The sequence below is a fragment of the Convolutriloba macropyga genome, chromosome 7 (assembly GCF_964194025.1).
Source record: "Convolutriloba macropyga chromosome 7, txConMacr16.3, whole genome shotgun sequence".
NCBI classification, from domain to species: Eukaryota; Metazoa; Xenacoelomorpha; order Acoela; family Convolutidae; genus Convolutriloba; species Convolutriloba macropyga.
Window position 1 is genome coordinate 58,121,568 of NC_134474.1, and position 18,598 is coordinate 58,140,165.

General features: G+C 35.9%; 1 protein-coding gene across 1 annotated transcript in view; it reads left to right on the top strand.

Annotated features, from left to right (window-relative positions):
* LOC142343082 (uncharacterized) overlaps positions 1-18,598 on the top strand; it is a 99,896-nt gene that overhangs the window by 37,328 nt on the left and 43,970 nt on the right. The window contains exons 8-9 of the mRNA XM_075394769.1: positions 7,936-8,075; positions 17,451-17,696. Coding sequence (XP_075250884.1) covers positions 7,936-8,075; positions 17,451-17,696 — 386 coding nt within the window. The remainder of the gene's footprint in view (positions 1-7,935; positions 8,076-17,450; positions 17,697-18,598) is intronic.

Consider the following 18,598-nt stretch of genomic DNA (forward strand, 5'->3'; position numbering starts at 1 on the left):
TGGAGAAATACAGTGTTAGCTTTTTCTATGCAAAGTTGGTAACCACAAAACGTCCAAATATTTTATATGGCGTTTTTTGGTAAGTAACGTGCTCTAAAAAATGAACTTCCGGATCTCGAGGTTTACATGCACAAAAAAGAAAAAATTGTTTCCGAACTGTAGAGGGCCTTTTGCATTGTTTATCATCCAAATTCAATAACTTTTAATATCGTTCTAAGTTTCATATGTTTCTATGTAATTCATATATGGTGTTTTATGATTGATAAATTTTTATATAGGGGTCAACCCGGGAAAAAATGTCCAGGTGTTTGACCATGAAATGTGATGTCAGCGTTTTTTTTACTGTTTTAACTTAAATTGTTCGTGGGAAGGTAAAAAATTAGTCACTTAATTAATAACACATTATCATAAGTGTTTGTTTCAATTGTGCAATGGCTTTTGTTTACAAAAAGTTGTTATTTTTCTTAACGAATTTTACTCCCAGTTAAATAATTTCAGTCATCCTTGCATAACTATTCAGATTCACTGGCGCAATTTTTCTAGTTTAGCTGCTCTCAGATTTTGAATTAGGCATCCTTTCTTTTTTCTCATGTTTGGTGAATCGGAAAAATTGATCTCAATTTTCAGACAGTTTCCTTTCTGAAATCCTTTATGATCCCACATATGCTTATCTTGAAGCAACTATATAAAGCAAAGATTTTTTTGCAAACTTCAATTGAACTCTTTTACTTTGACAAACTCTCATCTAAAACTGGGAGCAGTTTTCATTCGCGCAAGTCAGAAAATGAAATATTACTCGGCAGTGTCCTGGCGCCGTAGGAGAAGAAAACTACCGTCTGAGCCAAATCAAGACAAATTTTTGCCTTAATATACAAAATTAAACAGTAAAAAGTTAAAAATTGGAGCTAGCTGGAGCTGCTGCTTAATATTGCTAACATTTTCATTTAAAATTTTCAATCATATTAAAAACATAGAACACGACGAAATTAATCACGCTAAACGTGGTGACAATGAGTTTGTGAAAATTATTTAGTGTGAGTTTATGTAAACTAGATAGTGCAATTGTGGACAAAATTGCATGCAAACCTTTTCAATTGTCGGCGTCAACAATAGGGACAGGTTTTGTGAATGATGCCCATGGTTAATCAAAACACGCATTATCAAAAAAAAAAATGAGACAGAAAGCAAAATGTGATAGCAAAAACTTTGACAGCTTGAAGCCAACTAGAAGTAATTTGGCGTACCTTCACAACATTATTTTTCCGCGTTTTAGAAAAAGTTTGAATTATAAACTTTTGATAATTCCTGGTTCCAATAATGTCAATTTGATTAGATTGACGGCAGCGTTGTCACCAAAAAACAATATATTATATATATATATATATATATATATATATATATATATATATAGGTATATATATATATATATATATATATATATATATATACCTATATATATATATATATATATACATAATAAATTTTTTAGATGAAAATTTGTACCGGTAAAATGATCCATAATTTTTTTGCGTTTTATGGCTAGCATGATTAATGAGTTAGTGTTTTATGGCTACCAAAAAACTGAAATTTATCCTTTGGCATTGGTCATGTCCAAAAAGTCTAATTAAAATAATTTGCCAGAAAACCGAAAGCATCTGGAGAAATACAGTGTTAGCTTTTTCTATGCAAAGTTGGTAACCACAAAACGTCCAAATATTTTATATGGCGTTTTTTGGTAAGTAACGTGCTTTAAAAAATGAACTTCCGGATCTTGAGGTTTACATGCACAAAAAAGAAAAAATTGTTTCCGAACTGTAGAGGGCCTTTTGCATCGTTTATCATCCAAATTCAATAACTTTTAATATCGTTCTAAGTTTCATATGTTTCTATGTAATTCATATATGGTGTATTATGATTGATAATTTTTCTTATGGTGGTCTACCCGGGAAAAAATGTCCAGGTGTTTGACCATGAAATGTGATGTCAGCGTTTTTTTTTTACTGTTTTAACTTAAATTGTTCGTGGGAAGGTAAAAAATTAGTCACTTAATTAATAACACATTATCATAAGTGTTTGTTTCAATTGTGGCAATGGCTTTTGTTTACAAAAAGTTGTTATTTTTCTTAAGGAATTTTACTCCCAGTTAAATAATTTCAGTCATCCTTGCATAACTATTCAGATTCACTGGCGCAATTTTTCTAGTTTAGCTGCTCTCAGATTTTGAATTAGGCATCCTTTCTTTTTTCTCATGTTTGGTGAATCGGAAAAATTGGTCTCAATTTTCAGACAGTTTCCTTTCTGAAATATTTTATAATCCCACATATGCTTATCTTGAAGCAACTATATAAAGCAAAGATTTTTTTGCAAACTTCAATTGAACTCTTTTACTTTGACAAACTCTCATCTAAAACTGGGAACAGTTTTCAGTCGCGCAAGTCAGAAAATGAAATATTACTCGGCAGTGTCCTGGCGCCGTAGGAGAAGAAAACTATCGTCTGAGCCAAATCAAGACAAATTTTTGCATTAAAATACAAAATTAAACAGTAAAAAGTTAAAAATTGGAGCTAGCTGGAGCTGCTGCTTAATATGGCTAACATTTTCATTTAAAATTTTCAATCATATTAAAAACATAGAACACGACGAAATTAATCACGCTAAACGTGGTGACAATGAGTTTGTGAAAATTATTTAGTGTGAGTTTATGTAAACTAGATAGTGCAATTGTGGACAAAATTGCATGCAAACCTTTTCAATTGTCGGCGTCAACAATAGGGACAGGTTTTGTGAATGATGCCCATGGTTAATCAAAAGACGCATTATCAAAAAAAAAATGAGACAGAAAGCAAAATGTGATAGCAAAAACTTTGAGAGCTTGAAGCAAACTAGAAGTAATTTGGCGTACCTTCACAACTGTCAGCACAAGCTTGCAATCCTAATCTAAGTATATAGTGCTACAGTGGAAAATTAGAATTATTAATTTTGAGATAATTTTCGCATTTTTGTGTTCAATTTGAGAATTAGTCTGCAATACCGATTCAATGAAATGAATAATGCCATAGAAAAATGTGTGAAATTTATGTAAATTTATAGAAGCAAATCCTAAAGTGGGCCTAGTGGATAATTGAGACAACTTTTCCCCATTTTAGGATGATATAAGCTCAAGTTTTTACTGTCAATGCTGTCCAAACTTGCCTAAAATTCCACTCTATAAATTAATTAAATTTATATGAACCTATGATAACTCTCTTCGTTGCTTGCTTATACCTTTTCTATCTTTTTAGAGGCGGCTATGTAGGTGCTAGTGCCAAGTGCTATATTGTATGAACACAGAGTTATCGTTGCATTATCCTTTCTAATAAGAGCTTTTAATTGCAAGTTTTTGCTAAGTGCTATTCGGAGCGCGGGTTCGGTGAAAACGCTCTTTATCTGCTACAAGTTTTTATTCAAGTGTTTTCGTAAGCAACTTAACTGTACTGAGAAGAATCGTCTGTCTGAAATTCAAGATAATAAATCCTAATGCGTGCTGTATAAATTTACAAAAGTCTTTTTCAACCAATCAAAATTCAGCATCGCCATAGAACCCAATTTAATAATTTTGGACAATTTTGTCGAACCCATTGTTCAGAACAAACATTGAAAAGTAAAAAAAAATAGTCAGTTCAACTAGCGTACATTTAAAAGATGTAATATTGGAGTGTTCTGTATATACCATTTGGTCTTACAAAATCAGGATGATTATCTTTTGGGATGTCATTCAAAAACAAAACAATATTTTATTGATTTCTCGTATTTTCAGCAACTCTTTAATCATTAAAACATTCAGTTACTATTCAAATGCCAGAAAATTAAGCATTTGAGCATTCAGTTATTCAGGTGCCTTATAACTAATTAGTATTAATTGTGGTTCCTGCGTAATCGCAGCGGAGCAGCATTAGGCCTTCAGTAGCCTGTTCTCAGTTGTCCTTTTTTTCTTTTTATGTGACACTGTTTAAAGCCACTGCAAAGTTACTATGAAATCCTTATGCAGATTCACGCTGTCATGCGTAAAAGACGTAACTAACAAGTTTGAAATTGCCGAAATTTCTTGAAAGTCAGTTTCTGACTAATTATATGAGAACTTTTAACGTTCTTACTCTGGCACTGGAGAATTGTGTCATTTGAATTCGTACACTTGCGTTTTTAACCAAAAAGTATGGACAGGGTGGAAATATTTGCTATCTTTTATATGCAGACTACACATTTGAGTTTTTTGAATTGTGCCTATAATTTCAAATGAATCAATTTTGTAAGTGTTTAATAGTTTTCTATAGCTATAGTTCACAAGTCGCGAGTACATTCAGAAAAACGTCGTTACTAATACTCACACAAATAGAGGAAAATTTGAGGCAAAATTGTTTGTTTCAGGTCAAGACCTAAGTCATGGGCCGAATTTCACCAAAATGGTTGATAATTTATCTATTCAATTGTAACCAAACAAGGTTTTATATTTCTGTGGCTTGGGAATAGTCAAGTAAAATTTCAATAACGCTAAACATGAGAGAGAAGCCTGCTCTAAAGTTATAGAAATAATAATTACAATTTCCAAAACCCCTAAGGAACAAAAAGGAGCCCAAATCTGAAGTTTAATTAGGCAAGAACGTTTGAGGTCAAGACCCAGGTGATGAGGCAAAATTTGACCCCAATTTTTAGTTTAATAACATCTTGCTTTAGTTTTTTGAATATTTTGCTTCTGTTTCTCTGTAATAATAGTAGAGATATCAAAGTCGTCTCATTTTCAAAGATACTTACAAAATTTCAATGTTTTGCTCGGTGATAAGTTGTTTCTATAAGAATACCTGAAACCTCAATATGCTAATAGCGACTGAAAATAGAGATTATTTTGGAAGTCTGAAATCGAACGCAATATGACAAACTTTTGTGCTAACCCGTACCTAACTCAAAAGCAAATTCAGTACTGAATCAGAGTAAAATTCAGAAATTATCAGTACTGATTCAGACTCTGATTCAGTTCACATTTCGCTCTGAATTCCTCTGATTCAGAGTCTGATACAGACTCTGAATCAGACTCTGATTCAGACTCTGATCTTCTCTGAATTAGGGAAAATTCATAACTATGTTCATGAGCCAAGCTAGGTTTTACCATTGCTTTCGCTCTCAGGTCCTTAAAATATACAAATTCATACAATACCTGTAGAAATTGAAAAAAATTATAAAATAGGTTGTCGGAAATCTCCTCAAGTCAAGTTAAAGACTGATTTTTTGAGATTTTCCAGTATGTTATGTGTGATTTAAACCCTCCTCCTTTTTCATTCCGGGCTGGAGACCTATTTCGGAGCCAGTTTTTTGACCAATTTTGTTTGTTTTGCTGCTTTAAAAAAACTTCTGATTTTTGTTCTGAATCAGAGATGATTCAGAAATTGTTATTCTGATTTTGCTCTGATTCAGAGATTTTCAGAGAAAGTTGATTCTGAATTTTTCTCTGAATCAGAGAAATTCAGAAATCGTTCTGAATTATCTCTGATTCAGTACTGAAAACCTAAATTTCTCTGAAATTGTTCTGATTCAGTACTGATGATCTCTGAAGGTTAGGTACGGGAATTGTGTAAATGGGCATAGGGGAACAAACTCGAAACGTTAGCTTGACCACAAATAACAATTAAATTTTATTCATGGTAGGAAGAGTTGTTTGGTAAAAAGTGTTTTTAATGAATTAATCAGAATGTTTTTAATCTAATATTTCAATCGTAAATCATTGTCTTTCTTTCTGGCACAACTAAAGTCTGATATTGAGCCCGTTAGAAATATTTAACATTTAGCATGGACGTACATCCTAGAATAATTCGCAGAATAATTTACAGAAAGGAGGCTTTACTTGGATTGGTAGCAACTATACAAACATAAAAGTTGTAAAAATAATATAATATACTAACTCGTTGAGTATTTCCTAGAATACATCTGAGGAGGTTTTAAAAATATGTCATTTGTTTCCAACAGAGTGTTGTCAAAGAAGCGGCTAATTCTCCTTGAGACCGCAAAAAGTTATGTGCTTAAAAGTGTTACCTATTGAAATTGAGTTAGTATCCATAGAAATTGGAAGAGACTGTATCAGGTTCTCAAATTACAGAAAGTTGAATTTATCAATCGATATTTATAAAATAACAGTGTAAAGGTAACGATGTCGTCGGTGTTTACTCCACAGCACAACCATATGCGTATTAACCCGCTTCAATAGAACGTCATATCCCATCAGGTACTTGGATTTATGGAGACCGTGATATTGTCTACTTCTTACATATTACATGCGACAACTTAGTTCGCCATCCCAGACCTAACGCCAAGTCAATTTCAGTACTGGGCAAGTCTAAATCCAAGTCTTATTTCATTACTGATTCAGAACCATGATCATGTCACTTTTTACACTTGGCAGTCTAAATCCAAGTCTGGGCTGAGACTTGGCAAGTCTAATCCAAGTCTGATTTTAGACTTGGCAAGTCTAATCCAAGTCTGATTTTAGACTTGGCAATTGAAAAAAAAAACGTCAAAAATAGCCAAAAAAACGTCAAAAATAGCCGAAAAAACGTCTTCTGTCAACAGGCAGCCCTACCCACTGAAAGACTTCGCACTTAGCATCCTAGGAACGAGTGCAGCTCGTTAATATCTTCAATACTCATTTGAAGTGGTCATACACACAGTAGTTTTTGTTGTTTTTTTTGTTTGTGTCCTCCGGGTTCTCTTTTAAGGTTGCCTACTACGTTACTAGTAGATCATTCTGTTGCAGCCAAACCAGGCTATAAGCATGTAAATAAAATTGCACCTTATTAGCAATATAACTCTTTAATAGTTTTAATGTCAAGTTTTCTTTTATCTCTAGCAGGCTTACGTTTTTTGATTCTGAGATTATGCAATTTTTGGTTTATTCTTCGTCGTCTGGTCGCATGTGCATATTCAAGTGGAATTTTAATACCGCTAGTCATAAGAAAAATGCTAACTCTAAACTTCGTATGGAACTTAGAGGAGCAGAAAACTGAAGTTTAATTAGGCAAGAATGAAGCGACTTGAATGCAGTACTATCATAACGAGTACTACTATTATACTCGACTTGAACGAAATCATGATACGTGATTTTAACAATTTACGTTGAAAATTAGATTTATATTGAGTTTTGTTGAAAATAAGGCTATCAGGAATAATTTAAGTAATCCCCACCGGATATCCACGTCAAAGATATCTTTCTCTCCACCAGACGGAAACTAATTTTAGTAAATTTGGGACTTTAGTTTTTTTGAAGTTCATAATTTCTGGAAATTCGTTTGTGGCTATTATTTTGCTCACATTTAGCGATTTTAGCCGTGTGAATGTTTACTCCTTGAAAGATTGTCAACGGTTTGATATGATCTGCCATTTTGCTATTCAACTGTTTCTCGTTTAGATGATCAAAATTGTCTTTGTCTTTGCAACAAATCAAAGAAGTCAGTATAAAAATAAGAACATTTTGAAAAAAGCTTGGTTTAATTTTTCCGTTCCTACACCAGCTCTGATCGGGAGCATGTTTTCGATTAATCTTAAATCAAGATAACTTATTGATACGCTTATAATTATTTAAAAAGCACCGTTTATATAAAGAGACAATTACAAGCCAGTCCACCTAACTAATTAATGTGGACCAATAGGGCTATTTTACCCATTCACCTCTACAGAACATATTTGATTTCATGTAAAAAACCCTGAAGTGTGGGGTTATGCGGGAGTGGCGTATGCGGCAAGGACCAGTTATACTTAGTCCCGCAAGGAACGATAATACTAATTTGTATTTTATATACAATGTCTGTTTTTTTTTGTCGCCAAAATCCCCCACTTTGCGTAATAATAACTAGGGTGTTGTGGCCACCTATCAGTATATATAGATCTTGCTTGTTTTTTTGCGGTGTTTTTCAGGTGTTTCTCTGCATGAAGATAGCGTGGTCCGCTCTTACAGGTTCACCTTCAGAGATGAGACACCAGACGATACAGTGCTCTTCAAAACTTCTCTCTTTTTCGATTGGGTCCAAAATGCCCCACTTCCTGTTCATGATCAGGTTAGTACGGGAGGGGAGGGGGTTATTGTACATCTTTGTCTTGAAGAAAATGGGTAATTTTCTGAAGACGCTTTTGGTACGAAAATATGGTTACTACCTCCGCTTTAATCAGATTGTCAGGTAACAGGAAACAGTTCTGCTTAATTTTAGATTTAGTTCCCCATCTCTTCCCCCCCCCCCCCGCATCACCACCACCTCCGCTACCACCACCGGTGTTTTCATTATCCAACTTAATTCAGGCTAAATGGGAGTCACAATTGTGGTTGTTTAGGCATCGTTTAAAAATTTGTATGACCCTTGTATGACTACCAGGATATCAAACAAATCATATGACCATGAATGATTACCGGGAATTACATATGACCTTGTATGATTACTGGGAATCACATATTACCTTGTATGATTACCGGAATCACATATGACCTTTTATGATTACCGGGAATCACATATGATCTTGTATGATTACCGGGAATCCCATATGACATTGTATGGTTAAAGGGAGTCGCATATGACGCTGTATGATTACAAAGAATCCAATACGACCTTGTATGATTACCAGGAATCCCATATGGCCTTAAATGAATACAGGTAATCCCATCTGACCACGTATGATTACCGGGAGTTAAATATGATCTTGTTTGATTACCGCTGATACCATATGACCTTTTATGATTACCGGGTATCACATATGAACTTGTATGACTACCGGGAATCACATATGACCTTTTATGATTATCGGGAATCACAAATGACCTTGTATGATTACCGGGAATCACATATGACTTTGTTCGATTACCGGAAATCACATATGACTTTTTATGATTACCGGAAATCACCTATGACCTTGTATGGTTACCGGGAATCCCATATGACCTTGTTCGATTACCGGGAATCAAATGTAACCTTGTATGATTACCTGTAATCACATATGACCTTGTATGATTACCGGGAATCCCAAATGATTTGAATGATTACCGGGAATCACATAAGACCTTGCAAGAGTACAGGGCATCCCATAGGACCTTGTTATGATTACCGCGAGCACAAATGATTTTGTAGGACTACTGGAAATCACATGTGACTTGGTATGATTATCGGGAATCACATATGACATTGTATGATTATCGGAAATCACATATGACCTTGTATGCTTACAGGAAATCACATATGACCTTGCATGATACCGGGAACCTGATATGACCTTGTATGATTAGCGGGAACCACATATGACCTTGTATGAAAACTGGAAGTCACAAATGACCTTAAATGATTATCGGGAATCTACTAACACCTTTTATGATCACAGGGAATGCGATACGAATTTGTATGACTACTGAAAATCCCAAATGACCTGATATGATTACTGGTAACTCAATATGACCTTCTATGATTACCGGAAATCACAGATGACCTTGTATGATAACCGGGAATCAAATATGAAATTGCTGGTTTGCCAGGAATCACATATGACCTTTTATGACCACAGGGAGTCACATATGAACCTCTATGGTTACTGGGATTTACATATGACTTCGTATGATTACCGGAAATCACATATGACTTTGTATAATTACCGGGAATCACATTGAACTTGTATGTTTGCCAGGAATCAAATATGACCTTGTATGGCTACCGGGAGTCACATGTGACCTTGTATGATTACCAGGAGTGCCATATGTCCTTGTCTGATCAGCGGGAATCACATATGACCTTGTATGATCAGCGGGAATCACATATGACTTATTATGATTACCGGGAATCGCATATGACATTCTTTAATTACCAGGAATCACATGTGAACTTGTATGAATACCGGGAATCACATATCACCTTGTATGAATATTGGTCATCCCTTACGACCTTTTATGATTACTGGGAATCACATATGACCCTGTATGATTACCGGGAATCCCATGACCTGGATTGTTTGACAGGAAACACATATGAACTTTTATGACTACAGAGAGTAACATTTGACATTGTATGATTACTGGGAATAATCTATGATCTTGTATGGTTACCAGAAATCACATATTGCCTTGTATGATTACAGGTAACCCCATATGACCACGTATTGTTACCGTGAAATTAATATGATCTTGTTTGATTAGCGCTGATAACATATGACCTTGTATGATTACCGGGTATCACATTTGAAATTGTATGATTTTCGAAAAATCACATATGACCTTGTATGATTACCGGGAATACCATGGTCTGGATTGTTTGACAGGAAACACATATGAATTTTTATGACTACAGAGAGTAACATTTGACCTTGTATGATTACTGGGAATAATCTATGATCTTGTATGGTTACCAGAAATCACATATTGCCTTGTATGATTACAGGTAACCCCATATGACCACGTATGATTACCGTGAAATAAATATGATCTTGTTTGATTAGCGCTGATACCATATGACCTTGTATGATTACCGGGTATCACATATGAAATTGTATGATTTTCGAAAAATCACATATGACCTTGTATGATTATCGGGAATCACGTATGACATTGTATGATTACCGGGAATCACATATGACTTTGTTCAATTACCAGAAATTACATATGACCTTGTATAATTACCGGGAATCCAATTGGACTTGTATGTTTGCCAGGAATCAAATATGATCTTTGATAACTACCGGGAATCCCATATGACCTGGATTGTTTGACAGGAAACACCTAGGACCTTTTATGACTACTGAGAGTAACATTTGACCTTGTATGATTACTGGGAATTACATATGATCTTGCATGGTTACCAGAAATCACATATGGCCTTGTGTTTTTAACGGGAATCACAAATGACTTTTTTGATTACCGTAAATCATGTATGACCTTGTGTATTTACCGGGAATCACATAAGATCTTGTATGATAACCGGGAACCACATATGACCTTGTAGGATTACCCGTAATCACCTATGACATTGTATGGTTACCGGGAACAACAAATGATTTGAATGATTACCAGGAATCACAAATGACCTTGTATGAGTACCGGACATCCCATATGACCGTGTATGATTACCGGGAGCACAAATGATTTTGTAGGATTACTGGCGATCACATATGACTCGGTATGATTATCGGGAATCACATATGACATTGATTGATTATCCTCAATCACATATGACTTTCTATGATTACCGGGAATCACATAAGACATTGTTTAATTACCGGGAATTGCATGTGACCTTGTATGATTACCGGGAATAACATAAGATCTTGTATGATTACCGGGAATCTTATATGACATTGTATGATTACCGGGTATCACATATGAATTTTTATGATTACCAAGAATCACATATGACCTTGTACAAAAACCCGTAATCACCTATGACATTCAATGATTTTCGGGAATCACAGGTCATTTGAGTGGTTACCAGGAATCACAAATGACCCTTGTATGTTTACCGGGCATCCCATATGACCGTGTATGATTACCGGGAGCACATATGATTTTGAAGGATCACTGGAAATCACAGATGACTCGGTATGATTAGCGGGAATCACATATGACATTGTATGATTATCGTCAATCACATATGACTTTCTATGATTACCGGGAATCACATATGACTTTTTTTAGTGACCGGGAATCACATGTGACCTTGTATGGTAACCGGAAATAACATAAGATCTTGTATGATTGGCGGGAATTCCATATGACATTGTATGATTACCGGGTATCATATATGGGTCTGTATGATTACCAAGAATCACATATGACCTTTTATGATTACCCGTAATCACCTATGACATGGTATGATTACACTGAATCATAAAGGATTTGAATGATTACCGGGAATCACATATGACCTCGTAAGAGTATCGGTCATTTCATATGACCTTGTAAGATTACCGGGAGCGCATATGATTTTGTAGGATTACTGGAAATCACATATGACTTGGTTTGGTTATCGAGAATCACATATGACATTGTATGATTATCGGTAATCACATATGACCTTGTATGCTTACAGGGAATCACATATGACTTTGTATGATTACCAGGAATCACATATAAATATGTATGTTTGCCAGGAATCACATATGACCTTGTATGACTACCGGGATTCACATGTAACCTTGTATGATTACCGGGAATCACATATGGCTTTCTACGATTACCGGGAATCACATATGACATTATTTTTATTTACCGGGAGTCGCATGTGACCTTTTATGATTACCGGGAATAACATAAGATCTTGTATAAGTACCGGGAATCTCATATGAATTTTAATGATTACCAAGAATCACATATGACCTTGTACGATTACCCATAATCACCAATGACATTGTATGATTATCCGGAATCACAAATGATTTGAATGATTACCAGGAATCACAAATGACCTTGTATGAGTATCGGGCATCCCATATGACCGTGTATGATTACCGCGAGCACATATGATTTTGTAGGACTACTGGAAACAACATATGACTCAATATGATTATCGGGAATAACATATGACCTTGTATGACTATCGTCAATCACATATGACCTTGTATGATTACCGGGAGTCACATATGAATTTATATGAAAACCGGGAATCCAATAAGACATTTTATGACCACAGGGAATCCGATACAACCTTGTACGACTACTGGAAATCCCTTATGACCTGATAAGATTACTGATAATCCAAAATGACCTTCTCTGAATACCGGATATCACAGATGACCTTGTATGATTACCGGGAATCATATATGACCTTGTATGGTTACTGGGAATCCGATACAACCCTGTATGACTACCGCGAATCCGATATGACCTTGTATGATTACCAGGAATCATATTTGTATTTGTATGTTTGCCAGGAATCCCATAGGGCATTGTATGATTACCGGAAATCAAATATGACTTTGTTTGATTATCGGGGATCCCCTATGACCCTGTATGATTACCGGTAATCACAATTGAATTTCTATGATTACTTGGAATCACCTATGATATTGTTTAATTACCGGGAATCGCTTGTGATCTTGTATGATTACCGGGAATAACATGAGATCTTGTATGATTATCGGGAAAATCCCATAAGACATTGTATGATTACCGGGTATCACAAATGATTTGAATGACTACCGGGAAAAACATATGACCTTGTATGAGTACCGGGCATCAGTGGAAATCACAGATGACCTTATATGACTACCGGGAATCTCATATGACCTTGTATGGTTACTGGGAATCACATATGACCTTGTATGTTTACCAGTAATCACATACCACGTTGTATGAATACTGGTCATCCGTTATGACCTTGTATGTTTACTGAGAATCACATATGACCTGGTATGATTACTGGGAATCACATATGAAACCGTTTGTTTGGCAGGAGTCACATATGACCCTTTATGAATACTTGGAGTCACATATGACCCTGTCAGATTACTGGGAATTACATTTGACCTTGCATGATTACCAGGATTCACATATGGCCTTATCTTTTTACTGGGAATCACATATGACCTTGTATGATAACCGGAAATTACGTATGACCTTTCATTATTACCGGGAATCTCATATGAACTTGTGTGTTTGCCAGCAATCACCTATGAACATGTATGACTAGCGGGGACATATATGACCTTCTATGATTACCGGGAATCCCATATGACCTTGTATGATTACTAAAATCAAATATCACGTTGTTTGATTATCGGGAGTCGCATAGGACATTGTTTGATTACCGGGAATCACATATGACCATTTATGATTACCGTGAATCTCATATGAGTTTTTATGATTACCGGGAATCACTTAAGATCTTGTATGATTACCGGGAATCCCATATGTATTGTATGATTACCGGGAGTCGCATGAATTTGTATGATTACCGGGAATCACATGACCTTGTATAATTACCAGGAAACACATATGACCTTGTATGATTACCAGGAATCTCATTTGGCCTTGTATGATTACCGGGTATCACATATTAACTTGTATCGTTACCAAGAATCACATATGAGCTTGAATGTTTACTCGTAATCACATTTGACTTTGTATGGTTACCAGGAATCACAAATGACTTGAATGAATACCGGGAATCACATATGACCTTGTATGGTTACCGGGCATCTCATATGACCTCGTATGACTACCGGGAGCACATATGATTTTGTGGGATTACTGGAATTCTTATATGACCTGGTATGATTATCGTGAAACAGAAATGACCTTGTATGGTTACTGGGAATCCGATATGACCCTCTATGACTACCGGGAATCCGTTTTGACCTTGTATGGTTACCGGGAATCAAATACGACCTTGTATGTTTACAAGGAATCACATATCACTTTGTATGAATACTGGTTATCCCATATAACCTCGTGTGATTACTGAGAATCACATATGACCTGGTATAATTACTGGGAATCACATATGAAACTGTTTGTTAGGCAGGAATCACATATGACCTTTTATGAGTATTTGGAGTCACATATGATATTTTAAGATTACTGCGAATAACATATGACCTTGCATGATTACCAGGAGTCACCTATGGCCTTGTGTGTTTACTGGGAATCACATATGACCTTGTATGATAACCGGAAATTACGTATGACCTTGCATCATTACCGGGAATCTCATATGAACTTGTGTGTTTGCCAGGAATTACCTATGACCATGTATGACTAACGGGAGTCATATTTGACCTTGTATAATTACCGGGAAACACATATGACCTTGCCTGATTACCAGGAAACCAATATGACTTTCTAAGATTACCGGTAAGTCGATATGACCTTGTATGATTACCAGGAATCCCATTTGACCTTGTATGATTACCGGGTATCACACATGAGCTTGTCTGATTACCAAAAATCACATATGAGCTTGTATGATTACTCGTAATCACATTTGACCTTGTATGGTTACCGGGAATCACAAATGACTTGAATGAAAACCGGGAATCACATATGACCTTGTATGGTTACCGGGCATCTCATAAGATCTCGTATGATTACCGGGAGCACATATGATTTTGTGGGATTACTGGAATTCTTATATGACCTGGTATGATTATCGGGAAACACATATGACCTTGTATGATTACTGGGAATCTGATATGACCCTGTATGACTACGGGGAATACTATTTGACCTTGTATGGTTACCGGGAATCAAATATGAACTCATATAATTACAGGGAATCACACATCACTTTATATGAAAACTGGTTATCCCATATTACCTTGTATGATCACTGAGAATCACATATGACCTGGTATGATTACTGGGAATCACAAATGAAACTGTTTGTTTGGTAGGAATCACATATGACCTTTTATGACTATTTGGAGTCACATATGACCTGGTAAGATTACTGGGAATTACATATGACATTGCATGATTACCAGGAGTCACATATGGCCTTGTGTGTTTACTGAGAATCACATATGACCTTGTATGATAACCGGAATTTACGTATGACCTTGCATCATTACCGGGAATTTCATATGAACTTGTGTGTTTGCCAGGAATCACCTATGACCATGTATGACTAACGGGAGTCATATATGACCTTGTACGATTACCGGGAATCCCATATGACCTTGTATGATTACTAAAATCAAATATGACTTTTTTTGATTATCGGGAGTTGCATAGGACCTTGTTTGATTACCGTGAGTCTCATATGACCTTGTATGATTACCGTGAATCACATATGAGTTTTTTTGATTACCGGCTATCACATGTGACCTTGTACGATTTCCAGGAATCACTTAAAAACTTGTATGATTACCGGGAATCCCATATGATATTGTATGATTACCGGGAGTTGCATGAACTTGTATGATTACCGGCAATCACATATTACCTTGTATAATTACCGGGAAACACATATGACCATGTATGATTACGGGGAAACCAATATGAATTTGTAAGATTACCGGTAAGCCGATATGACCTTGCTTGATTACCAGGAATCTCATTTGGCCTTGTATGATTACCGGGTATCACAAATGACTTGAAAGAATTCCGGGAATCACATATGACCTTGTATGGTTACCGGGCATCTCATATGACCTCGTATGATTACCGGGAGCACATATAATTTTGTGGGATTACTGGAATTTTTATATGACCTGGTATGATTATCGGGAAACACATATGACCTTGTATGATTACTGGGAATCATATATGAACTTGTATGATTATCGGGAGTCACATATGACCTTTTATGATTCCCGGGAGTCTATTATGACCTTTTATGATCACAGGGAATTCGATTGCGATGCAAATTGTATGATTACTGGTAATCCCATATGACCTTCTATGATTACCGGAAATCACACAAGACCTTGTATGATTACCCGGAATCATATATGACCTTGCATGTTTACTGGGAATCCGATATGACCTTGTATGACTACAGGGAGTCCGATATGACCTTGTATGGTTACCGGAAATCACCTATGACCTGTATGATTACCAGGAATCACCTATCACCTTGCATGATTGCTTGTCATACCATTTGACCTTGTATGATTACCGCAAATCACATAAGACGTTGTATGATTATCGGGAACCACACATGATCTTGTGTGTTTACCGGGAATCACCTATGACTTTATATGATTTCCGGGAATCACATATGATCTTTTATGTTTGCCAGGAATCACATATCACCTTGTATGATTACCGGGAGTCTTATATGACCTTCTAGGATTACCGGGAATCACAAATGACCTTGTTTGATTACCAGGAGTCACATATGACCTTGTATGATTAACGGGAATCCCGTATGACCTTGTATGATTACTGAAAATCAGATTTGACTTTGTTTGATTATCGGGAATGACATATGACCTTGTTTGATTACCGGGAATCACATATGACCTTGTACTATTACCGAGAATCACATATGATCTTGCATGATTACCAGGAATCACACAAGACCTTGTATGATTACCGGGAATCACATATTGCCTTTTATGATTACTGGAAATCAAATATGACCTTGTTTGATTATCGGGAATCAGATATGACATTTTTCAATTACCGGGAATCACATGTGACCTTGTATGATTAACGGGAATCACATATGACCTTGTATGAATACCGGGAATCACATATGACCTTGTATGATTACCGGGAATCACATGTGACCTTGTATTATTACCGGGAATCACATGTGACCTTGTATTATTACCGGGAATCACATGTGACCTCGTTTGATCATCGTGAATCACGTATGGCCTTGTATGATTACTGGTAGTCACTAGAAATCAGCAGCTGGTGTGCTTAAAGAAAATCACAGAAATTTTTATGCACTCTAAGCGGGTGGAGGGGGGGGGGGGGGTGGTTACAGGATAAATCCTTAATTCGTTCATTCACTTTCTAGGTGCACTCTATTTCTGGAATAACCTACTTGGGTGCAATTCTGGACGGAGCTGGAACAGAGAGGAGATCTGGTCGTGTCTACTCCTCATCCACATGTTTCTTCTTTGACTTTGACGAGATGGCCACGAGTGGGCTGAAGATGTATGACAACTGCAACAGCTCAATGGTTGCTAGGGAAATTAGACAACTATACCATACAATTAGACTGACGAGTGATGGGTATGCTGAGGTTGTGTTCTCACACTATGTAAGACAATTTAGTTGTTTCGGGTTTTACCATAATAGCCCACCTCCCCACCAATTTATAGCCCCCATAACTGGAGAACAAACAAGAATATTGCAAGAAAAAGCAACAGATCAGACATTCGACGGAGAAGCAGCAGATGCAAATTTTGTTTGACTCAAGCATTTATTTCTGGTTTTCTAAATGTATACCTGATATTTAAAAATGTTGCAGATTTAAAAAAATTTGTTTCTTTTTTTTTCAAATAATAAACACTGTGTAGATCTTCAATCTTCTTTTCAGGTAAAAAAATCTCGAGGGCAAATGTAAAAACAACTCGATCTTATGCTTTTTTAACTCTAAGAGTTCTTGTTTTTGGCTCAGCTTGTCAATTCCCAGTTGGCTGCATGAGGGAAAAGCTGTGTTAATTAAAAGTTGAAGTTTAAGAGATCTGGAGTTTAAAAAAGTGTTTAATAGCCTCCCTCATCTTCTCAGCCAGCTGTTATAGCGGCCCTCTTTTGTGAAGAGAGTATTTAGGGCAAACAGTGGATCGAATTGAAGCGCAGAGAGAAAACGGGAGTGAATTTTTGTTCATGCCGAATTTTGAGAGAGAACGAAAAGAGGTGTAAAAAAATTTTGCTAGCCTAGCGAAGTATTGTGATCACGTGCGTTATTTTTCGAAACAGTTTTTAGTTAACTTTTCATGTAAAGTGGAATAATAATTGAATAAAATTGAATAATTATATGTTTGTAAGCACTTTTGATGATCTCCATCATATAATAGACTTTCAGATGCAATCCGAAGTGTGGTTTTATATTCTTTTTTTTGTGGTTTACACTGTCTGCGATTTATTTTCTGCCTGAAATTGGTTTTTATATCGGTTGTGGTGATATTTGGATACAATTTACAACAATTTGCATTTGTT